The sequence below is a fragment of the Rhinatrema bivittatum genome, chromosome 5, assembly GCF_901001135.1.
Source record: "Rhinatrema bivittatum chromosome 5, aRhiBiv1.1, whole genome shotgun sequence".
Lineage (NCBI taxonomy): Eukaryota > Metazoa > Chordata > Amphibia > Gymnophiona > Rhinatrematidae > Rhinatrema > Rhinatrema bivittatum.
Genome location: NC_042619.1, coordinates 211563723 through 211589041, shown reverse-complemented (window position 1 = coordinate 211589041; position 25319 = coordinate 211563723). Strand labels below are relative to the sequence as shown.

The 25319-nt window shown below is 49.7% G+C and overlaps 1 protein-coding gene across 1 annotated transcript in view; it reads left to right on the top strand.

Moving 5' to 3' along the window:
* Positions 1–25319, top strand: part of CFAP47 (cilia and flagella associated protein 47) — a 1765744-nt gene that overhangs the window by 222694 nt on the left and 1517731 nt on the right. The window contains exon 15 of the mRNA XM_029603108.1: positions 4953–5197. Within this exon, the coding sequence (XP_029458968.1) occupies positions 4953–5197 (245 nt within the window). The remainder of the gene's footprint in view (positions 1–4952; positions 5198–25319) is intronic.

The window sequence follows — 25319 nt, the reverse complement described above, 5'->3', positions numbered from 1 at the left end:
CAAAGTCTTCCTGCCACACTCCCGGGTGGTCACTCTAGCGTCCTTGGTGGCGGTGACTCAACAGAGCCACATGGCCCCAACCATCCATGACACTCCCTTGGCATGTTTACACATGCCCAGTGGACTTTAAGGTTGCAGTGGTGCCAAGCCACACAAGACCTTCAGGATCGCATCCCCATCATTCTGTCCCTCTGGGACTCTTTGTCCTGGTGGCGGGTTCTCTCAAATTTGGAGAAGGGAATTTTGTTTGAGGTTCTCCCTATCTAAATTGTCCTCACCATGGATGTGTCCACCCTGCGGTGGAGATCCCATGTAAAGGGGCTCTGTACTCAGGGTCTATAGTCCGCCCAGGAAGTGCAGTGTCAAATCAACTTCCTGGAGCCCCAGGCGATAAGGTATGCTCTGTGAGCTTTCAGAAATCAGCTGTCCAACAAAATTGTCCTGATCCAAACCGACAACCAAGTGGCGATGTGGTCAACAAGCAGGAAGGCACGGACTCGTATCTCCTGTGTCAGGAAGCAGGCCAGATCTGGTCCTGGGCCCTGTCCCGCGGGATGGTGCTCAGAGAACAAATAACATGATGGCGGACAGACTGAGTCGTGTCTTCAGACCCCATGAGTGGTCACTGGACCAAGGGTAGCAAACTGGAAATTCCACCTCTGGGGACTCCCAGATGTGGACCTGTTTGCATACTCCTGCAACAAGAAGGTGACTCAGTTCTGTTCCCTGTACAGGTCAGATGGTGAGCCAGTCTTGGACGCCTTTGCTCGCCCTTGGGGCAAGGGTCTTCTGACGCATATCCTTTGATTCCTCTTGTAATGAAGACTCTCCTGAAGCTTTGACTGGACCAAGGGACTATGATCCTCATAGCTCCTCATTGGCCGAGACAGATCTGGTTTCCAAACCTTCGGGAGTTGTCCTTTCAGAAACCGATTACTCTGGGGACTTCCCCAGATCTCATTACGCAGGATCAAGGCAGACTTTGGGATCCTAACCTCCAGTCTGGATGTTGAGAGACTAATCCTACAGCCGCTTGTTTTCTCTGCTGATGTGTCTTGGGTCCTGGTGGCTTCTAGAAAGCCTTCCAGTAGAAAGTCTTTTGGGCTGAAATGAAGGAGGTTTTCCATGCGGTGTAAGCAGAAAGCACTAGATCTGTTCTTCTGCCCCCCACAAAAGCTGCTTGATTACCTCCTGCACCTGTTGGAGGCTGGCTTAAAAACCCACTCCGTTAAGGTACATCTCACTGCAATTGGCAATTACCACCACGGTGTAGAGGGTAAGCCCATCTCTGTACAGCCCATAATTGTATGCTTTTTGTGGGGCCTGCTTCATTTGAAGCCTCCCCTAAGGTTTCCTGCTGTGTCTTGGGACCTCAACGTGGTGATGAAAGCTCATTTTGAGCTGCTGCGTACCTGTGTTTTGAAATACCTGACCTGGAAGGTCTTATTTTTTGGTGGCAGTTACTTCAGCATGCCAGGTCAGCGAGCTCCAAGTCTTAGTGACTTATCCACTTTACACTAAGTTTTGTCATGATAAGGTGTCCTCCGTATGCACCCCAAGTTCTTGCCTAAGGTGATGTTAGATTTCCATCTTAATCAGTCAACCATCCTGTTATGCCTAGGCAGGATTGCAACTTGGGGGTCATGTCAAGTCTCATTCTGTTAGAGCCATGGAAACTTCGGTGGCCACTTGCGAGCAATTCCTGTAGAGGAGATCTGTAAGACTGCGACATGGAGTTCTCTCCACACATTCGCATCTCACTACTGTCTGGATGGGGATGGCCCACGTGACAGTAGGTTCGGCCAGTCAGTCCTCCAGAGCCTGTTTGAGGTGTAGAACCCAACTCTCCTTACCTAGAGCCTGTTTGGGTTCAGGCTATCTCCCCTTTTGTTACCAACAGCACTGTGGTCGTTGTGCCTGTTGGCACCTGGTTGGTGCTTGTTGGTCCCCTTTTGGGTTGGGGAGCAGCCTGTGGCTAGGGATTCACCCAAGTGTGAGGACCACCATCCTGCTTGTCCTAGGAGAAAGCAGAGTTGCTTACCTGTAACAGTGTTCTCTTAGGACAGCAGGATGTTAGTCCTCACAAAACCCATCCACCTCCCCGCAGAGTTGGGTTTCTCCTATGGTTTATTATTTTATTTTTTTCATAATTCTATGTTAAGAGATTGAAGAGGGACCCCATGTGGCCATGTGGATTACGACATGCTGGGCATGCTCAGTGTGTCTAGAAACTTTGACATAATTTTTCCATGCCAGCTCCATCAGATGATGTCACCCATGTGTGAGGACTGACATCCTGCTGTCCTAAGAGAACATCTGTTACAGGTAAGCAACTCTGCTTTCTACTGTGGTGATTGCCACCTTACTATGAGCAAGAAAGTTCTCCACTTCTTTAGCTTATGTGCGGGTGTGGCGAGTATTTGAGGCGTGCTTCCTCGTTCAATTAAGATCCTGCTTGTTTTGGAATTTTTGCAGGATAGATTGAAAAAAGGGTTGGCCCTTAATTTCTTGAAGGTATAGGTAGCGGCTCTTACCTGTTTAAGGGGACAGGTGAGTGGTGAATCCTGATCGGCTCATCCACCTGTGGCCCGTTTCTTGAAGGGAGTGAAACATCTTCGTCCTCCCTTGCGGTTACCAGTACCCTTGTGGAGTCTTAATCTGGTTTTGGATTTCTTGGTGGGTCCTTTTGACCAATGCGCAGCCTTACCTTGCGATTACTGACCTTGAAAATGGTGTTTCTGGTGGCGATATTTTCTGCGTGTCGAATTTTCGAGCTGCAGACCTTGTCTTGCCGGGAGCCGTTCCTTTGGGTGACTCCAGGGGAGATATAGCTGTGTACTGTTCCTTCTTTTTTGCCAAAAATGGTCTAAGATTTTCACTTGAATCAGTCCATTTCCCTGCCGTCTCTGGATAAGGAAGGAGATGTGGAGGAATATCGTCTGTTGCGACCCTTGAAAGTCAAGAGACATATCGTGAGGTATCTAGAGGTTTCCAAACCTTTCCGCAAGACAGATCACCTATTTATCCTTCATGGTGGAGGTAAACAGTACAAGCCGGCTTTGCGGGCCACAATAGCTCACTGGATTAAGGAGGTAGTCACGGCTGAGCATGTGGATTCTGAAAAGCCGTTACCTAGTCAGCTTAGGGCTCATTTCACTAAGGCTCAGGCAATGTCTTGTGTGAAAGATTGTTGTCTCCCATTGACATTTGTCGATTTGTGACGAGGTCCTCCTTACACCCCTTTTCCAGGTATTGTCGTCTGGATGTGCAGACCCGGGAGGACTCAGCCTTTGCACTTGCGGTTTTGACTGGACCGTGGGTATTCTCCTGCCCTTTTCTAGAGTATCTTGGGTACATCCAACTGGTCCTGAATCCATGTATCTGGCAGCTAGGAAATGAGAAATTACTGTTTACCTGATAATTTCCTTTTCCTTAGTCCAGACAGAGGATTTAGCTTCCTGTCCTGCCGAATGATTGTGTTATGGTCCTCCTGAGTGTCTATGTTCCAGGGATTACTGCTAAGTGTTAGTCCAGTCCCTAGACTAGTTTTTAATGCATTCTTTGTCTGAGCTCAGTGTTTCTTATTGGCTGAGTACTGAAATGGCTATCTGTTATTAATCAAGATTTTGCTAGTCTGTCCACAGTTTTTGAAGAGAATTCTGGCAGGTTGATATCACTGCAGGAGTATATATACTGTGACGTCCGTTTGCTCCGTCTCCATCTGCTGGTAGAGGTGCATAACCCATTGGTCCTGAATCCATCTGTATGGACTAAGGAAAAGGAAATTATCAGCTAAGTAGTAATTTCTCATTTTGGGGAAGAGACAAAAGAAATGAGTCTTAAGGGGGATGGGAGGAAAGGAGCTTAACTTGACCGGCTATAATTTGTTTGGCTAGTTTATTTAGGAGCTGTGACCCTTTTTAACAAGTAGAAAAGCTGCGCACTCAGAGTACACCCAGAAGTGCATACAGTGTTCTTTTATACAGGGATGGATATGTTGCATGTAGGAAAGTACTGTGTAGAATCCAGAAGTTTGTTCCAGATATTTCCCTTTTCTGTTTCCATTGCATTTCTATTGCTATCTTAGCCTTCGTCTTTCTGTCTCGTTCAGTCCTCTGCTTTTGCACACACCCACGACTCTCCCTTTGCCACATGCCTCTTTCAGTGTGATGTAGCATGAATAGCATAGCTCTTCTGCATATACTCTCCTTCCCTTTATGTACACCTGCCTTTCTTCTCCAGCCCCATACCCCATATACCACGGCTGAAGGAGTTGTTAGGGAAGCACCATTCCCTTTGTGTAGCGCAGTGCTAGCAAGTTGTGCACTGTCTAGTGCCCCCTTCTCCTCCTGCCAGATAAAGTCCTGACTGCCAGTCGAACTCACTTTCAGTTTCTCAGCTAGGGTGAGACCAATGACAACGAACAACCTTCCAAGTTTCAGCTAAATCCCTCAGGCAGTTTTTGCATGCTGAGGGTGTCACAGACATACAGGACAATGGACATGACCGGGACATAAGGTATTTTCTTGCAGAAAGAATGCCTAAAAATGGACCCCTATGTATCTGTCTATTTTGGAGAAACTATGCGTAGAACTCTTGCAGCTACATTTCCTGCCTCGCTGGAAGCAGGTTCTTCAATGACGATAACTAGCACCAGATTGAACCCAGGACATCAGGCACGCCATAGTCTCTGATACTTCCATTTAGTCTTGGTTTTCTTCCACATATAAGTCACCTGAGAGTGTCAGAGCAGGCCTCGGCTGCTTACAAGTCTCCTTGGCAGACTGGGTGTGATCATAAGAACAGCACTTGACACTCCCTCTTCTTTAATGGTTCTTGGTCCTGCCTGCAACAAGACCATTTTACTGATAGATTTTGTAGCTCCACAATAAAGTGCAGTGCGTGAAAACAATGACATGAATATCATTTATCTAACATTTGGTATCTTTCAGAACAATCATGTACACTATTAACACCCAACATACTGGGTATGTGCTGGTCACTGCAGAAGTAGTTCCTGTGGCTCTGGAGCTGTCCACCGATATGTTGATTCTGAAGCCCACCCCTGGTTTACTGGTAGAAACAGGATTTAGAACAACAGTCACCTTGTACAATCGGAGAAATCATCCTGCTGATTTTTGCTGGAAACCTAAAATTGGTGAAAAAGGAATTGCATTTTCTATACGCCCAGCCAGAGGTACTGTTTGCTTTCTGCAGTATTTAAATGAAAACACACCTGTTCCAGGAAGGCGCATGTTTTAAATCTAGGACGCTTTGCATGTCAGTCTTGCACTGATCTGGTTGTAGTTTTTTGTCACTTTGCTGATTGTTGTAAACTTGATCAAGGCACTTGAATTGTATTGTCTACTTTATTTTGAAATGTGGGTAAATGTGTACTAATATACTTTGACAGCTTGGTGTGCCATGAGCAGGGCTCCCAATTTCCTGCAGCAGCTTTTTCAAGTTTCTGCGGTGAGAGTTAGTAAACTCACTGGAACTTAACTAGCAGATTAACATAATTTTGCATACAGATTCACACTTTGGACTAAGCAATAAAAGCATTATAAATATAAAAAGTTCAGTTATTTATTGAACATTTTTCACATGGTTTGTTTTTAAACAATATTTAAACTATATACAAATACAAAATTTACCAACTAACATAATAATTTATCAAGTTAAGACATAGACTTTAGAAACTTTTAAATGTGAAATAGTGCAATGATCCCTTTTATATTTTCTTGAGAAAATCCTTGGTGTCTCTTAGAGTACATGATCTTATGTATACTGAAAATGCCCTCATCATCTGTACATTGTCATAGTGTTTATTACACAGAAAAATATGTGCACATATGTTGGTCATGTGGTAACAGACCCAAAAATGTGTTAGTTCAACTCTGTCATATTTGTGTTAAGTTTGAAATTTGTCAGCAGTAGTGCCTGACAGCGGCATTCAAACACTGCACGGAGTGGCAGTAGCCACAGAGGCATTCACGGAGCGGGATGCCAGTGGCAAGTAGTTGGTGTTCCACCTTCACGGAGCAGAAGGATGGAGGGCTGCTATTTCCAAAAAAACCCCAAAAAAACCAAAAAATAAAAACAGGGGTGGGTAAGAGTATGGGGCAAGGGGGTGGCCTGCTTGTTACAGCGGTTGCTACCCCCAATTGAGCTGGATGTCACTTGGATGCAGATTCAAAGCTGCTCTCTAAATTGGGTGGAGGGGAATTAGGGCTGGAGGGTACTGGAAGCCAATAGTAACAGGTGGGAGAGAGAAAAAGGGAAAAAAAAATGGATAAAGTGCGTAGCTTGCTGGGCAGACTTGATGGGCCATTTGGTCTTCTTCTGCCGTCATTTCTATGTTTCTATATGTTTCTATGAATTGAAGCAGGTGGATCCAGAGCAAGTGGGTTATGCACCTTGTGTAGGTAGAATTGAGTAGGTTCAACCTCTACCAGCAGATGGAGATGGAGCAAAGCTGACATCATGGTATATATACCCCTGCACTGACATCAGCCTCCCAGTATTCTCCGTCTCCAACAGATGGTGGATGAGCATCTCCCTACTGAGGATTACTTAAAGAAAATACAAATAAATGTTTCAAAGGAGAAGAAAAGAAAAAGGAGATTATTCATCCTGCTCTCCTGTGGTGATACCTTATGGCCCCTCCCTCAGTTGAGAATTTCTGAGGCGATATTCTTTGAACCCTCCCTCAGATGAGTGCCTTAGTCCGGTAGCTGGTTTTTTTTAGCTGGCATGGACTTAGCTGTAAAAAAAACAAAAACAGCTGAAAGGCAAGTAGGTGCAGGAAGCTGAGCATGGCGGTGAAGATCCTTGCCCTATCTTCCCGCAGCCAGACGGGCTGAGCTCAGGTAAAGAATAAAAGAAAAGAAGGAGAGGTCAGCAGGAATTCCTCTTACTCTCCCCCCCCCCCTTGTCTTCGTGCTCGCGTTCCAATCCAGTGTTCATTCCCACCTCCAGGGAAGCTTAGGGGAATGTGGGCAGCTTGATGTGGGCAGCTTGATGGGTTGAGCAGCATTTCGGCTAGGCCCCGCTCTCAGGCTTGTCTTGTTTGCCATGTGGTAGGCTGTGGTGGCATTTTAGCACGTTTTTCCTTTTGTGTAAGGCTGCCCTCTTCAGTTGTGTCGGTTGTGCTTGTGTGCCCGGCTGTGCATCCAGTTGTGCATCCAAATTGTGCACCTAATTGTGCGTCTAGTTGGGTGCCTAGTTGGGTACTCAGTGATGCATGCACCCACGAGCACGCAGTTATTTACATGCACTGTCTGAGGCGGGTTGTGTGCTTTTCGAGGCACAGTGTTGGACGCCTAAATTTTGGGCTCCTAGTTTTTTGCAGCACGGACACAGCTGGGCACACTCTTATCAGAACCCTGTGAGGGTGTATTGGCAGACTGATGGCGCCCATAGCAAAGAAGCCTAAGCATCTTGCCCTTTGTGTTTGTCATATTCGGGCATCCCAGCCTGGCGTTCCCTCTAACTTGGGTCAGCGCTGTTTAGAGTCTCAGGGAGAATTGCTCCCTTCTGATTTTAATAAACCTGGTTCTTCCCAGCCTGATGCGGGAATGGAAAAAGAGCTGCCAGAGGTGTCGCCTGATTTTGGGGCTCCCTAACCGGGTCGTCAGTGGAGAAGGTAGTTCAGTGGGCACAGGTCTGATGCCTCCTGGTTTTGGCAAGGATCCCTCTGCCTGTATGTGGGCAGAAATATTTCAAGGGCTGCAGTCTTTTCTTCAGGCACAGTTCTCAGCCCCAGTCAATTTTAACAGATCAGGATCACAGTCTGCAGATTCCCACATGCCTAGTGCTGTGGGTAAGCGTCAAAGTACGCCTAGATTTTCTGCGGGACCCGGATGCCATGGATGATGAAGCAGATTCTTACTCCCTGGAGGATGGGAAAATTCCTCCAGGATTGGAGCTGTATAGAACTATTTTGCATTTCTTTCATAGAGATAAGTTACTGGCTTTGATTTTCCAGATATTGATGCTGGGAATACCGGGAGCTGAATCCATGTCTGAGCCAAAGAAAGATCCCATTTTGATTTCTTTGTGTAAAGCCTCATGTTTCTTCCCTATTATGGAGGCCATTCAAGAATTGATTGATCTTGAATGGGGCTCCCTGGAAGCTAACTTTAAAGGGGGACGAGCCTTGAAAGGACTCTACATCCTGGATCCAGCTGTGAGAGAGCGATTTGCACTTTCCGAAAGTGGATATGCCTCTTGTGTGTGCCGTTACTAAGGGGATGACTATCCCCGTAGAAGGGGAAGGGGGCCTTGAAGGATGCACAGGATAGGAGAATTTAAGCTATCCTTAAGCAGGCTTTTGAAGCAATGGCAATGAATTTGCAGATAGCTTCTTGTTCCCTGGGGGCTCGCTCTTGTTTACTTCTCTCTCAGAAGGTTGATGAATCTAGTGTGAATTCCAGGGCAGAGATGGAAACAGCAGCCGCCTTTTTGGCAGATGTGATCTGCGATTTTGTCCACACTTCGGCCAGAGGGGTGGCTTTGGTAATAGCGGCGAGGCATCAGTTATGGCTGAGGAATTGGTCAGCCGATACAACTTTGAAGTCTAACCGTACGAAATTGCCCTTTAAAGACTCGATCTTGTTTGGGAGTGAGCTGGAGAAAATGTGGGGTGAGTCCCCACTCGGTTACCAGAAGAGGGGTGAGTCCCCACTTGGTTACCAGAAGATAAGAAACAGTTACTGTGTTCCTTCAGCACAAAATGTTGTGCTAAGGAGTTCACATGTTTTCGACCCTACAGCAGAGCGGCCTTTCAGAGGACTCGACCTTTGGGTAGGTCTCAGTCCTTTTGTCGCAGGCAGCCCAGATGGGGCACATGCTTGGGTAGTGGAGCCCCCCGAGCCTCCCAATAAAGGTGTGCCGATCCGCTCCCGGGAACAGGAGATAGGGGGTTGCCTCTCTCTTTTTTATCGGAGGCGGCTCGAGATCACGTCAGACCATTGGGTTCTGGAGTAGTTAAGAGAGGGCTATGTGATGCACTTTCTCAGTGTTCCTTGGGATGTTTTCATGGTGTCTCAGAAGACACAGGCACTGGGATTTAAATGCAAATAAGGAGGGGCTCAAGATGGCCGCTCGATGAGACATGCCGGTTGAAAGCTCCTGGATTCGATTACCTTAACTTTTGATTTCCACGACTCAATGCCACATACGAAGAGGAAGGCGAGAGTGAGGGGAACCGGATTGAGCTCCTCTTCGTTAGAGATCTCATAGCCGCGAATCAGGAGTTTCTTTGTGGCGGCAGCAACAAATATGCCGGGAGAGCTGGTCGCAGTGGGGACGGCTGATGGGCGTGCACCATCCCCTTTGACCCTGGACATCTCTCTGAGCCCTGGATCGCCAAGCAGGCTTGCACCATCATGCCGAGAGGCAAACTGAGAATAGTCAGCGACTGCGGTTCCCCCAGAGGACTCCCGGGGAGGTGAGACCGATGTGTTGCTTGAAGAGGCCCAAAGGAGATCAGCGGGAGTGAAGGAGCTGCGCAGGTACAGTCCTATGGGGATAAGAGTGGAAGGGGACTTGGCGCGCACGACCTAATAGGAACATCATTAATTCTTCCGAGGCCTCTTGACATGGAGAACAGGACAGTCACTGTTATGGGGCTGGGTGGCAATATCCCTGGAATGCCTGGTTTAGGAGTAAATACTCAACCTCCTTCTGAGATAACTTTAACCACTATTTGGACTGCTTTAAAGTCGTTGGAAGCCTCTGTTATATCCCTAACAAACATAACTCTGTAAACTAAAAATCAGGTGATATCAAATGCTAATATGATTTCTCAACAAAATATTAAAGTTGAAGGTTTGGAGCAACGGATGGCTGTTGTTGAAAAGGTATAGCATAATAGGGTAGAAGCTGAATTGGTTAATAATAAAAAGCTGGAAAATAGTGAGAACAGTTTAAGGTCTCATAATTTGAGAATTTTGAATTTCCCTGTGATCAACATGATTTCCCCAATGGAACTTTTTAAAACATATATTTCTCAGATTCTGAAGCTTCCTGATTCTGCTAAACCTGTAATAACTAAAGTATATTATTTGCCTCAAGCTACGGATTCTCGTGAAGATATGGATGAACCGGTGTTACCTTTAGACATCTCTGAGATACTTGAGATGTCTCAGGAGACTATGGTGATTAGAAGGAGACCCCTTCTAATTTCATTTGCATTCTTAGTAGATCATAATGGGGCGGATTTTCAGAGCCCTGCTCGCCTAAATCCGCCCAAAACCGGGCGGATTTAGGCGAGCAGGGCCCTGCGTGCCGGTGAGCCTATTTTACATAGGCTCACCGGCGCGCGCAGAGCCCCGGGACTCACGTAAGTCCCGGGGTTCTCCGAGGGGGGCGTGTCGGGGGCGGGCCCGAACCGCGCGGCGTTTAGGGGGCATGCCGGGAGCGTTTCGGGGGCGGACCCGGAGGCGTGGTTACGGCCCGGGGTGGCCCGGGGGCGTGGCCGCGCCCTCCGGACCCGCCCCCAGGACGCGTCCCGGCGCGCAGGAGGCCCGCTGACGCGCGGAGGCGTAAATCCCCCGACAAAGGTAAGGGGGGGGGCTTAGACAGGGCCAGGTGGGTGGGTTAGGTAGGGGAAGGGAGGGGAAGGTGAGGGGAGGGCAAAAGGAAGTTCCCTCCGAGGCCGCTCCGATTTCGGAGCGGCCTCGGAGGGAACGGGGGTAGGCTGCGCGGCTCGGCGCGCGCCGGCTATACAAAATCGATAGCCTTGCGCGCGCTGATCCAGGTTTTTAGCAGATACGCGCGGCTCCGCGCGTATCTACTAAAATCCAGCGTACTTTTGTTTGCGCCTGAAGCGCAAACAAAAGTAGGCCTATTCGCGGAGTATGAAAATCCGCCCCAATGAGTTCAGGCACTTCTTTCGCAATAGGCAGGCCTTATTTTATGGCCAAAAGGTCTGGTTCTATCCAGACCTTACCAAAATAACCTAATCCAGAAGGAAACATTTTTTAACTATGCATCCAGATGTATTACAAATGGAGGCACAATTCTTATTGCATTACCCTTGTAAATGCTTCATTAAATATCAAAATCAGAATTATATTTTCTTTGACCCTTCTCAACTAAGAGCATTTCTGGATACACACACCTAATGTACCCCTAGTAGGCTTGGCATTAAGAGATATTTGTTGGGTCTCATTTAGTGACCATTGCCTTATTACATTTTCCTGTAATTGTTAACGCTCATATTTCAGAGCCCTCCTTTATTTCTTTTATTTTTATTAGTGCAGTATTAAGGATTGGATATGTGTATTATATTTGCTACTGTACAAGATTTCTGAACTGTACTGATATTTCTTTGCAAGTTTTGCTTGTGAATATTGAAATGCTGATAAAAAAAAAAAAAAAAAGAAACACAGGCACTGGAGTGTACGTTGTCAAGACTCCTCAGCCTGCGGGCTATGGTTCCAGTGCCCACGTCTCAAGAAAACATGGACTGATATTCCATTTATTTCATTGTGCCCAAGAAGGAGGGCTCTTTTTGCCCCATCCTAGATCTCAAGGGGTTTAACTGTCATTTGCGGGTGATTTGTTTTTGCATGGAAACCTTGCGCTCACTGATAATGGCAGTACAGTTTGGTGAGTTTCTGACATCTCTGGACTTGTTCGAGGCGTATCTTCATATTCCCATCTAGCTAGAGTATCAACGATTTCTGCATTTCGCTGTTTTGGGGCGTCATTATGAGTTTCAAGTGCTGCCTTTTGGTTTGGCCCCGCGCCCATAACTATTTCCAAGTTAATGGTGGTGGTGGCAGCAGAGTTGAGACAGGATGGAATTCTGATACACCCGTACTTGGATGACTGGCTGATTCAGGCCTAGAGTCTGGAAGAGAGCCTTCGGGTCTCACGCAAGGTGATTTCCTTATTGAAGAGCTAGACTAGGTGGTTAACCTGGCCAAGAGCAATCTTCAGCCATCACAGTCACTGGAGTATCTCAATGTTCGGTTCAACATGAAGCAGGGCAGGGTGTTCCTGCCAGAGGGCTGTATTTAGAAGCTGATGGCACAGGTATGTCTCTTGAGGAACAAAATATGTCCGACAGTGTGGTCTATCTAAAGGTACTTGGATTGATGGCGGCAACCCTGGAGGTGGTGCTGTGGGCGAGGGTGCATATGCATCCTCTTCAGTTCACTCTGCTGTCTTGTTGGAGCCCACAGTCTCAGGACTATTCAATTCGGCTCCACCTACCAAGGGAGATCATTATGCACCTGCAGTGGTGGTTGCAAGTGGATCATCTGAGAAAGGGGGTTTCCCTAAGATCACTGGATTGGCTAGTACTCACAAGAGATGCGAGCCTCCTGGGTTGGGGAGCTCACTGTCAAGAGTTGACAGCGCAAGGGAGCTGGAGTACAGAAGATTCTCTCTGGAGCATCAATTGGCTGGAAGACCGTGCCGTCCGGTTGGCATGCTTGTGATTTGGCAACTGATTGCAGGGTCGAGTGGTCCAGATAATGTCGGACAATGTGACAACAGTGACTTACGTCAATCAGCAGGGAGGAACCAAGAGCCAGCAGGTGTTGCAAGAAATAGCCCAGCTTATGGAATTGGTGGAAGTGCATCTTCAGGAGATCTCAACCTCGCACATTGCAGGAAAAGACAATGTAAGAGCTGACTTTATCAGCAGGCAGAGTCTGGATCCAGGAGAATGGGAATTGTCAAATGAGGCATTCCAGCTCATAGTGCATCACTGGGGCCTTCCATTTCTGGACCTGCTGGCATCTTCTTGCAATGCGAAGGTTCCTCGCTTCTTCAGTCGCAGGACAGATCAAGAGTCCTTGGGCATTGATACCTTCATGCAGGAATGGCCGGAGGGCAACCTACTATATGCCTTTTCCCCCTGGCCCGTGTTGGGCAGAATGATTTGAAGGATCGAGAGTCACACGAGCATGGTGCTTCTGGGGGCACCAGATTGGCCCAGAAGACCATGGTATGCAGATTTGCGAAGGATTCTAGTGGACTCTCCCCTCTAGTTTCTGGCTCACAGGAATCTACTATGGCAGGGGCCTGTTCTTCACGAAGATCCAGTTCAATTTTGTCTTACGGTACAGCCCTTGAGAGTGCTCGATTGCTGAAGTGTGGATATTCTACTGTGGTGATTGTCCCCTTGCTACGAGCATGAAAGTTCTATGCATCCTTAGTTTATGTGTGGGTTTGGCGAGTGTTTGAGGCATGGTGTGAAGATCGAGGGGTTTGTTCTCGTTTGCTTAAGATCCTGCTCATTTTGGAATTTTTGCAGGATGGATTGAGTAAAGGGTTGGCCCTTGGTACAGGTGGCGGCTCTTGCCTGTTTCCGAGGTCATGTGAATGGTGGACCCTTGTTTGTCATCCAGATGTGGCCCATTTCTTAAATGGAGTGTAGCATCTTTCACCTCCCTTGCAGTTACTGGTGCCTTTGTGGAGTCTTAATCTAGTTTTGGATTTTTTGGTGGGCTCCACTTTTCGACTGATGCGTAGCCTTTTCTTGAGGTTACTGACCTTGAAAACAGTGTTTCTTGTGGCAATTTGTTCTGCTCGTAGTCTCCGAACAGCAGGCTTTGTCTTGCCAAGAACTGTTTCTATGGGTGACTCCGGAGGTGATACAGCTGCATACTGTTCCTTCTTATTTGCTAAAAGTGGTCTCAGATTTTCACTTCAATCAGTCAATTTCTCTTCCATCTCTGGATATGGAAAAGGATGTGGAGGAATATTGCCTTTTACGGCCCTTGGATGTCAAGAGGTATATGGAGGTTTCTAAACCTCTCAGGAAGACGGATTACCTGTTTGTTCTCCACGGGGGAAGTAAACAGCATTGCCGGCTATGATAATCCACTGCATTAAGGAGGTAGTCACAGCTGTGTTTGTGGATACTGAACAGCCATTGTCTAGTCAGTTTAGGGCTCAGGCAGTGTCATGGGCGGAGATTAGATTGTTGTCTCCTATCGACATTTGCCGAGTTACGACGTGGTCTTCTTTACACATCTTTTCCAGGTACTACCGCCTGGATGTGCAGGCCTGGGAGGACATAACCTTTGTGCGTGCAATGTTGATTGGACCGCGGGCAGCCTCCGGACCTGTTCGAGAGTATCTTTGGTACATCCCACCTGTTCTGGATTCACTTGTCCGTAGGCTAAGAAAAGAGAAATTACTACTTATCTGATAATTTCCTTTTCTTCAATAAGGACAGGTGGATTCACCTTCCCGTCCTTGGCTGCTAGATGGTTGAGCTATTATCCTCGTTCTTGACTGCATGTTCCAGGGGTTACTGGTAAGTGTTAATCCAGTCCCTAGATTAATGTTATTACACTCTTTGTCTGAGTTCAGTGTTTTCCTGTTGGCTGAGTGCTGGAATGGTTATTTGTTAATATTGAAGTTTTTATTAGTTGGTCCACAGTTGGCTTTTGCAGAGAATAGTGGCAGGCTAATGTCAGTGCAGGAGTATATATACTGTGATGTCAGCTTTGCTCCATCTCCATCTGCTGGTAGAGGTGCATAACCCACTTGTTCTGGATCCACCTGTCCTTATTAAAGAAAAGGAAATTATCAGGTAACTAGTAATTTCTCCTTAATGCTCTCTGCCTGCTTTGAGATATCAGCAGTTGCAGACTTCCAGAGGGCATCTAGGCTTTGTACATGGTATATGAAGGTCTCCATATGCAAGTACAAGAACCTTTTGTTGCAGAGCCCTCGGAGAGCGATTCCACTTCCTGAGAGATGTGTGTCCTTGGGCCGCGGCTGGACCCCAGAGGATTCCAAAGAGGGCCGCGGGAGGCGTGGCATGCCCGAGCACGGGTTGGACGGAAGCAAGACTGTAGTGATGACCAGGCGACAGGCCCTCCTCCGGACCTGCACGCTTCGGAAGACCCAACAACGCAATGTTGGTCTTGTGAACAGTCCTCCGACCGTTCCCAGCCCTTTTGGACCTGCCGCAGGGTACGGTACGAAGCGGCAGGCCGGAGGGATGCCAGGACATTGAACACTGGAACATAGATTCAGACGAGACTCAGAAGCAGGGTACTGGGAGTGCAGACGTAGACTCAGAAGCAAGGTACTGGACGTGCTGACGTAGACTCGGAAGCAAGGTACTGAAAGTGCAGAGGTAGATTCAGAAGCAAGGTACTGAAGGTGCAGAGGTAGATTCAGAAGCGAGGTACTGAAGATGCAGAGGTAGATTCAGAAGCGAGGTACTGAAGGTGCAGAGGTAGACTCAGGAACAAGGGCTGAAGGAAGACATGAGCACTGTCCCTCAGGGCACCCCGCTCAGACCACTCCTAGGACTGAGTCAAGGGCCACCCTGTCCCACGCGTCCCCAACACTGCCTTGGAGGGCAGGTCACAGACCACGCTGAGAACAGGAGAATGCAGGAGAGATCCAGGCGAAGCGAACTCTGATGCTGGGATACTGACATCCGAAGCCCCGTCAGCTGGCAGGAAGGGAAGCTCCAAAGCACAGGGACGAATCCCACCTGTTGGCCACTCCAGGGCCCAACAGGCCAGAAGGCTCAGGAGCCAGACGAAGACAAAGGGCAGAACATTAGGGACTGGATCAGGAACTGGATCAGGCACTGACATTGCAGCAACAGGGAAGAAGCTGGTTGCTGCACCCCGGCAGCCAAGGCAGGATTGCTGCGCACCGGCAGCCAAGGTAGGATTGCTGCACACCGGCAGCCAAAGCAGGTAACAGGGTCAGGAACAAGGACTTCTCAGAGACTTAGGAACGAGGTACATGGCTTGCATCACCGATGGCCCTAATCAGCCCGCCCCGAGGGCTGGTCACGGACCACGACGTGGCTTGCTGCGAGGTACCAGGACATTGGAAGACACAGGATCAAGGTGCTAGCTTTCAGGAGATTCAAGAGCAAGGTACTTAGCTTTCAGGCGAGTTTCAGGATCAAGGTACAAGGCTTGTATAATCCGGGCTGGACCATGGATCAGTAATCAGACCTCAAGGCAGGAACGGAAACAAGCAAACATCAGGACTGGAACAACTGGAAACATCAGGACTGGAACCACTGGACAAGAGCCCGGAAGGACAGCGGGGTTCCCGGCCATGAGGGAGAGCTTGCGGTGGGTCGGCCCCGCTGCACGGAGGAGAAGGCAGCCGGGGAGGAGCCCGGACACCGCGGAGAGACCGCGGCAGCGGCAGCAGCGTCGGCGGCTGGACTAGCCGCGTGAAGGTGAGGGCCTGCCCGCGCTCCTCGCGGGCAGGATCGTAACAGTACCCCCTCCTCAAGACCCCCCTCAAGCCACTGGTCAAGCTTGAGAGGGAGGCGATATTCCATAACCCTCGAGGTCAAACGAGGGTCTAAGGACGGGCTGGTACTTCTTGGCAGGAAACTGTAGCGAGAAGAATACTGGAGCAGGAGACAAGGCAGAAGTGGTCAAGGTCCAAGCAAGACAAACACAGAACATGGGCTGCAGAAGACAAAGATCAGGCAGGATACAGAATGCAGAACTGCTGGACGGCATCTTGGTTCTTGGCTCAAGTGCTAGGGGCTGGAGCGCTTTTAAGGCTTAACTTTGAACAGACGGCCTTAACGCTTCTTAAGGCTGACGCTGTAGTGCAGGCTAGATTACTAGGTGAGAGTTAGCTGTTGAGTTGAGGGTTCCAGGACTTAGAAGTTCTGTGACTCACAGCGGATGCAAAGAGTCAAGGTAGCTGTTTGAGCAGTGGTGAGTAGGGGTGTAGAAGAGTCAACATGGTGACAGGCATCCCAAGGTAGTTCAAGGGTCATGGACGGCATTACACCTGACAAGGGTCATTGGGTGAAGACCTCTGGTTAGTGAGCAGAGGGTGTACCAGTCTTTAGGTATAGCACGAGCAGGTGTGAATTACTGGTATGCATAGTTCAGGATGGCAGGTGGACGCTAGTCACGGCTGGAATTGAGTTTGACAAGGGAAATAAGCAGAAGTTCTTTGATTGGAACAGAGTCTTAGTGAAGACATGCTGCTGATGCACAGGTGAGTAGAACTGGTCGCTCAAGTAACTGGTGGTAAGAATCAGGATCAGAGCAGTGCAGAGGATCAAAGGCACAAAAGTTCAGTGACTCCCATCAGGAGTGAACCCTAAGACTGGGCAAAATCTTGGTTAACTGACACTCACACTCGAGTGGTCCTAGGCTGATCGAAGAAATGAACATCTTCAGGACGGCTAGTGAGCAAGCTGGCAGTAGGTTACTTGGAAAGGCATACTTGGACCAGTACCTTTGCGTGGATGGTAAAGCTTGCAGCAGATTCCCGAAGAGGCTGCAGGACTCACGCTCGGGGTGGAGAGCGAGGCAAGCATGTGCTAACAGAAGTATTGTAAAGGCTGAGCGGGAAGAGCGAAGACATCTGCTGGTTCAGCTGGAAGAGATGACAGATATTCCAGGCCCCATTAGATAGAAGACCACAGATGGGGTGCAGGCGCCTCCTGCAGGTCGTCTGGAGAGGTGTACCACTAGGTGGCGAGTAATAGGCATCTCTTGTAGGATGGCGAACTCAGAGAGCGAGATATGCAGGAATTTCAGTAGAGTAAGCTCTACGGAGCAGGTACCGCTGGCAGGTGAACAAGCATTCTCGGTGGGAAAAAATAAACAATTCTAGACAAGATAGTTGTGCAGCACAGGAGCCAGAAGCTGCTGCATGGAAGATGGTGGTGAACCTGGGTGCAGGCGCCTCCTGCAGGTCGTACAGCAAGTGTACCCAGGCTAATCAAAAAGTCTCAAGCAGGCAGTTAGAGAAACAGGAGCTAGGCCTCTAGCGGTGTAGGTGAAACCAAGAGTTCAAGCAAGCTGGCGCCTCCAGCAGGTCGGTAAATACAGCGAAAACACTGGGACTGAAGTTTTTTCCTTTTAAAAAAAAAAATTTCTTTAGCAGAGAAAATCCAGAACTTGGCACAGGCCCATCACAAGGACATGGACGCCGAACACATGGCCTTCGCAATCTGTTGCGGAGCGCTCGGAGAGCGATCCCACTTCCTGAGAGATGTGTGTCCTTGGGCCGCGGCTGGACCCCAGAGGATTCTGAAGAGGGCCGCGGGAGGCGTGGCATGCCCGAGCATGGGTTGGACGGAAGCAAGACTGGAGTGATGACCAGGCGACAGGCCCTCCTCCGGACCTGCACGCTTCGGAAGACCCAACAACGCAATGTTGGTCTTGTGAACAGTCCTCCGACCGTTCCCAGCCCTTTCGGACCTGCCGCAGGGTACGGCACGAAGTGGCAGGCCGGAGGGAGGCCAGGACAGCGAAGACTGGAACATAGATTCAGACGAGACTCAGAAGCAGGGTACTGGGAGTGCAGACGTAGACTCAGAAGCAAGGTACTGGACGTGCTGACGTAGACTCGGAAGCAAGGTACTGGAAGTGCAGACGAAGACTCAGAGACAAGATACTGGGCGTGCTGACGTAGACTCAGAAGCAAGGTACTGAAGGTGCAGAGGTAGATTCAGAAGCGAGGTACTGAAGATGCAGAGGTAGATTCAGAAGCGAGGTACTGAAGGTGCAGGGGTAGACTCAGGAACAAGGGCTGAAGGAAGACATGAGCACTGTCCCTCAGGGCACCCCGCTCAGACCACTCCTGGGACTGAGTCAAGGGCCACCCTGTCCCACGCGTCCCCAACACTGCCTTGGAGGGCAGGTCACGGACCACGCTGAGAACAGGAGAATGCAGGAGAGATCCAGGCGAAGCGAACTCCGATGCTGGGATACTGACATCCGAAGCCCCGTCGCCTGGCAGGAAGGGAAGCTCCAAAGCACAGGGACAAATCCCATCTGTTGGCCACTCCAGGGCCCAACAGGCCAGAAGGCTCAGGAGCCAGACGAAGACAAAGGGCAGAACATTAGGGACTGGATCAGGAACTGGATCAGGCACCGACATCAAGGCAACAGGGAAGAAGCTGGTTGCTGCACACCGGCAGCCAAGGCAGGATTGCTGCACACCGGCAGCCAAAGCAGGTAACAGGGTCAGGAACAAGGACTTCTCAGAGACTTAGGAATGAGGTACATGGCTTGCATCACGGATGGCCCTAATCAGCCCGCCCCGAGGGCTGGTCTCGGACCAAGACGTGGCTTGCCGCGAGGTACCAGGACATTGGAAGACACAGGATCAAGGTGCTAGCTTTCAGGAGATTCAAGAGCAAGGTACTTAGCTTTCAGGCGAGTTTCAGGATCAAGGTACAAGGCTTGTATAATCCGGGCTGGACCATGGATACCGGATCAGTAATCAGACCTCAAGGCAGGAACGGAAACAAGCAAACATCAGGACTGGAGCAACTGGAAACATCAGGACTGGAACCACTGGACAAGAAGCTCCGACAGAGAACATGGAACACTGGACCTTGCAGAAGGCTGGAACACAAGGCAGCTCCTGGAACGAGGATCTCAGGAGTGACCAACTCCTTGCGAAGGCAAAGACGGACTGAACGCTGAGCCCTTTAGTAGAGCTGAGGTAGACAACGCCCAGGGAGGGGTCAGCAGGGGCCACACCTGGCTGACCCATGAAGAGGAGTAGAGAGGCGCGCGCCCGCGCCTAAGGAAGCTGGAGAGCTGGTGCTGGAAGCTGGAGAAGTGGCAGGCTGCTGGAGCGGCTTCCAGCCGCAAAGTCAGGAGCAGGAAAGAAGGTAAGGCTGGCTGCAGGGGCTGAGTAGGCTGCAGGCACTGGCAGGGACGGCCTCCCTGCCGGGCGAGGACCCGGACTGCAGCATCGGCACCGGCAGGGACGCCCTCCCTGCCGGCTGAGGACCCCGGGAAGGCAGAGGCACGTCGGGGAGAGCCCGGAAGGACAGCGGGGTTCCCGGCTGCGAGGGAGAGCTCGCGGTGGGTCGGCCCCGCTGCACGGAGGAGAAGGCAGCAGGGGAGGAGCCCGGATACCGCGGAGAGACCACGGTAGCGGCAGCAGCGTCGGCAGCTCGACTAGCTGCTTGAAGGTGAGGGCCTGCCCGCGCTCCTCGCAGGCAGGATCGTAACACCTTTTGTATAAAGGCGGAATTCTCCTGAAGTGAAATCACTTTATTCAGGAATTATATCAAAATCATCTTTGGTTTGATTTAAGAGAACTTTGAGGGATCAAAAATTCTGATTGCTTTCTCTGTCCACACCAACTTCACCCCGCTCCTCCTGTTCCCTTCAGGGCAGGAATGGGGCTGAGGGAGCGAAAGAGGGGTGGGGCTGTATTAGGAAACAGAATGCCTCTTCTTCCCTCTCATCTGTCTGCTCCAACCTCAGTCTCAGCCCCATCCTCTCCTGTTCCCTGCAGGCTGCTTGTGAGAGGAGAGGTTGAAGCAAGAGCATAGAGATAGCAGGCATTCTGTAGGTTTCTTCAGATGATTGATTTGGGAGATGTGGGGGATTTTTAGGCATGTTAACTGTGTGGCAGGTTGTAATTATATGACAACAGGCCAATTATATAGTTTCTTCCATGGCCGCAGAATCATGGGAGCTGGGAGCACTGATCATGGCATGTTCTCACAGGTCAAGCAGGATGGTAGTCCTCACATATGGGTAACATCATCAGGATGGAGCCCAATCACGGAACACTTTTGTCAAAGTTTCCAGAACTTTGACTGGCACCTACTGGGCATGCCCAGTATAGCATCAACCCTGCAGCCAGCAGGCAGTGGCTATTCACTTAAAGAATAGCCACTGCCATTAGCAATGGTAACATGGAATAGACTTAGTTTTTGGGTACTTGCCAGGTTCTTATGGCCTGGATTGGCCACTGTTGGAAACAGGATGCTGGGCTTGATGAACCCTTGGTCTGACCCAGTATGGCATTTTCTTATGTTCTTATGTTCAGTCTTCTTTTTTCCGCGCAGCAGTAGCCACGCAGGTTAAGGAGCTCTTCCTGACAGGAATTTTCCTCACAGAACTTTGTTTAAAAAATTTCAAAAAATTTTACCCCACAGGGGTCGAACGGTAAGTTTTTTACCCATTTGCGGTCGATTCCCGTCTTGTTTTTCCCTTGTGGTCTACCGGTCATCGACCGCACCGCAACTAAATTTTGGCGAAGCCATGACATCAGGTTTCCGTCCGTGCCCCAACTGCACTAGAACAGTGTCCATCACTGACCCTCACACAGTCTGTGTGATGTGCTTGGGGTCTGGCCATGATGTCCTTACTTGCACCAAATGTGCTCAAATGACACCAAAAGGTCGCAAGGTTCAACTCGATAAGATGGGTCTGCTCTTTCGGCCAAAAACCCTGACCCCCATCGATAGCTTCGATGTCGTCTGAACCAGTGCCATCTACGTCGTGCCAGCACTGGGAATCCGCTGCTATCCGACCAGCCTCGACGACTCCACGGGTGTCAACTCCCTCTGTTCCCCCCAGTGGAAAAACACTGGGGGGAACATCGAGAAAAACATCGATACCGGTAAACCCTTGACATCGACGTCATCTGAGCCTCCGACAAAGAAGCCCCGTACAGAAAAGGCTTCGTCCTCTTCTGTCTCTGGATCACCAAGGCGTTCCCCACCTGGACAGGTGCCGGGATCCGTGATTCCACCTTCACCGGTGGACCCTCCGGCTATGCCAGTGCTACCTCCCACTCCAGAACTGGGCATTCATGCCCCAGGTTTCCGTGAGGAATTGGATCGGATGATCCAAGAGGCCATCGGCAAAGCAGTCCAGTGCTTCCAACTTCTATTGATAGTGGTACCGGTTTCTCCTCCGGTCACCGATCCGATGCCCATGGCTCTGGCACTGCTATTGGCTAGAATGGACAAGTTAATCGGTGCCTTTCCACCGGTGGATCCGAGGGAACAGAGGGACCCGACTCCTTCCTCGCCAATTCCCTTGTCATCGGAGGAAGATGAAGAAACACCGCTCTTCATTCCACCATCGGGAGTGCCACCACTGACACATCCATTGATGTCACCGATTCCATCGGTGCCTCCGATGCCTCCCTCGATGCCAGCCATACCATCATCGATGCCCTCGATGCCTTCGATTACTTCTTTGGGATCATCAATGCCCAGGTCAGGGCCTTCAGGAATAACCCCGTTACTTCCTTCTGAAGAACATTTGGGAGCTGGTGATGACCCTTATAATCCTTGGACCGACGATTCATCCCAGGATTCTGATGATCTACCTTCCCAGCCCTCCCCTCCTGATAAAAGGAAGCATTCTCCAGCGGACCTGTCCTTTATTAATTTTGGAAAGGAGATGTCTGAGACAGTCCCATTCCAGCTTCAGACAGAAGAGGACTCTAGACACCAGATACTAGAGCTTCTACAATTTCTCGATGCTCCAAAGGAAATCCATGTCCATCCCTATTCATGACATCCTTTTGGACCTTTTGAAGAGAAACTGGGAGCACCCTGGCATGGTGGCACCTGTTAACTGAAAAGCAGATGCCACCTTCTTAGTTCAGTCAGCCCCTGGCTTCCAAAGAACTCAATTGGATCATCACTCGGTGGTTGTATTGTCAGCCCAGAAGAGGGCCAGACGCTCCAAACCTCATTCATCCATTCCTCCAGGGAAAGATCAGAAGTTCCTGGATGTGTTTGGAAGACGGGTATTCCATGGATCAATGCTCATCTCTCGCCTTGCATCCTACCAACTCTACATGACCCAATATAATAGGGCCTTGTTCACGAAGATTCAAGACTTTGCTGAGGCCTTACCTCTGCAGTTCCAGGACCAACTTCATGCCCTAGCACAAAAGGGCTTAGATGCTGGCAAGCATGAAGTACGATCAGCGTATGACATCTTTGACACCGCTTCCAGGGTGTCGGCAGCCGGTATCAGTGCAAGGAGATGGGCCTGGCTGAAATCTTCAGACCTCAGACCAGAGGTACAAGGCAGATTGGCTGATTTGCCCTGTGCGGGGGATAATCTTTTCGGTGAAAAGATTCAAGAAGCAGAGGCGCAGCTCAAGGACCACCAAGAGACTCTGTGCCAGCTCTCCTTACTGCCTTCTGATCCCTCTTCTTCATCCAAAAGATCTTTTAAGAGGGATTCTAAGAGACAATTCTACTGGCAAAGGAGATACTATCGCCCAGCGTCCAGGGGTCGGCCTTCTAAGCCTTACCAAAAAGGCCAACCTAGGCAGCCTAGAGGGCAGAAGTCACAGCCAGCCACTCAACCAGGTCCAGCAGCAGGTTTTTGACTCCTTTCTAGAGAGCAGTACCCAGCTTCCACTTCCAACCATTCCGGTCGGCGGACGGTTGTGCCACTTCTCCAGCCTATGGCACACAGTCACCACAGATCAGTGGGTACTTGCAGTAGTGTCCAAAGGTTACCACCTCAACTTTCTCTCTGTCTCACTGGATTCCCCGCCTCGGCTGACATGGGGAACATCCGATCATACACCACTCTTGGAGCAGGAGGTCTCCCTCCTCCTCCAGTTCTGAGCAATAGAACCAGTGCCCCTCTCAGAACAGGGGCAAGGGTTCTATTCCAGGTATTTCCTGATACCAAAAAAGTCAGGTAGGGTGCGCCCAATATTGGATCTTCGCACTCTGAACAAATACCTACAAAGAGAATAGTTCAAGATGGTGATCTTGGGTTCTCTACTTCCCCTTCTTCAAAGGGGAGACTGGCTCTGCTCTCTAGACCTTCAGGACACCTACATGCACATTTCAATCACTGCGTCACATCACAGATTCCTGCGATTTCTAGTAGGCCCAAAACACTTCCAATATCGAGTGTTACCTTTCGGCCTAGCATCTGCCCCACATGTCTTCACCAAGTGCCTCGTGGTGGTAGCGGCCTACCTCAGGAGCCAGAGTGTTCACGTCTACCTCTATCTGGATGATTGGTTGATCAGGGCTCCCTCTCAGCAAGGTGCACTGACGTCCCTTCGCCTCTCTTTGCATTCCCTGATCTCCCTGGGTTTTCTCATAAACTATCAAAAATCCAGACTAGTTCCTTCACAAACTCTATCGTTCATAGGTGCCGATTTGGACACTATAAGAGTGAAAGCTTTCCTACCTCAGGATCAAGCTCTCACTCTCGCTTCTCTGGCCTTTCGACTGCAGTCTCGGCAACATTCAACTGCATGTCATTTCCCGATAGTATTGGGTCATATGGCCTCCACAGTGCATGTCATTCCCATGGCTCGCCTCACCATGAGAGTAATGCAGTAGACACTAAGATCTCGGTGGACTCAGTCTTCTCAGCCAATGTCCTCCACAATCCGCGTCACCAAACAGCTCTGTCTATTGCTAGCTTGGTGGGCAAACCAATCCAATCTAGTACAAGGCCTCCCATTTCAGATTCCAGAACCTCAAATAACCTTGACAACAGATGCCTCCAACCTCGGCTGGGGAGCACGTGTTGGAAGCCTGCAAACTCAGGGCATCTGGTCTCCAGAGGAAGCCTGCAAACTCAGGGCATCTGGTCTCCAGAGGAAGCCAAACATGAGATAAATTTCCTGGAGCTTTGTGCAATCAGATATGCTCTCAGGGCTTTTCAGGATCACCTCTCCGACCAGGTCATCCTGATTCAAACCAACAACCAGGTGGCCATGTGGTACATCAACAAGCAAGGGGGAATGGGCTCCTACTTCCTGTGTCAGGAAGCTGCACAGATATGGGTGGAGGCCCTTTCCCACTCGATGTACCTCAGGGCCACCTACTTGCCAGGAGTGGACAATGTGTTGGCGGACAAGCTGAGTCCCACTTTTCAACCGCACGAGTAGTCCCTCAACCCCACTGTAGTGGACTCAATATTCCAACATTGGGGTTACCCTCACATAGACCTCTTTGCGTCAATTCACAACCGCAAAGTAGGGAACTTCTGCTCTCTCACAGCCAACACCGCCAGCCCAGAGATGCTTTCTCCCTCTTGTGGGCCAGCGGTCTCCTTTATGCATACCCTCCACTTCTTTTCATTTCAAAGACTCTCGTGAAGTTGAGAAGGGACAGGGGTCTAATGATTCTCATAGACCCTCATTGGCCACACCAGGTCTGGTTTCCAATTCTCCACGACCTATCAATACACCAGCACATTCCTCTAGGGAAGGACCCGCTTCTGATCATTCAGAACAACGGCTGCCTTCGTCACCCCAACCTCCAGGCCCTCTCCCTGACTGCCTGGATGTTGAAAGGTTAATACTTCAACCTCTTAACCTTTCAGAGCTGGTTTCCAGTGTCCTAGTAGCTTCACGAAAGCCTTCCATGAGGCAGTCTTATCGTTATAAATGGACAGGTTTACGGGATGGTGTACTTCCATGTCCATTGATCCCTTCACTTGTCCCACACCAAGTTTCTGGACTATCTCTGGCACCTGTCAGAGTCAGGCCTCAAAACTTCTATCAGGGTACATGTCAGTACGGTAGCTGCCTTCCATAAAGGTGTGGGGGATGTACCCATTTCAGTACAACCC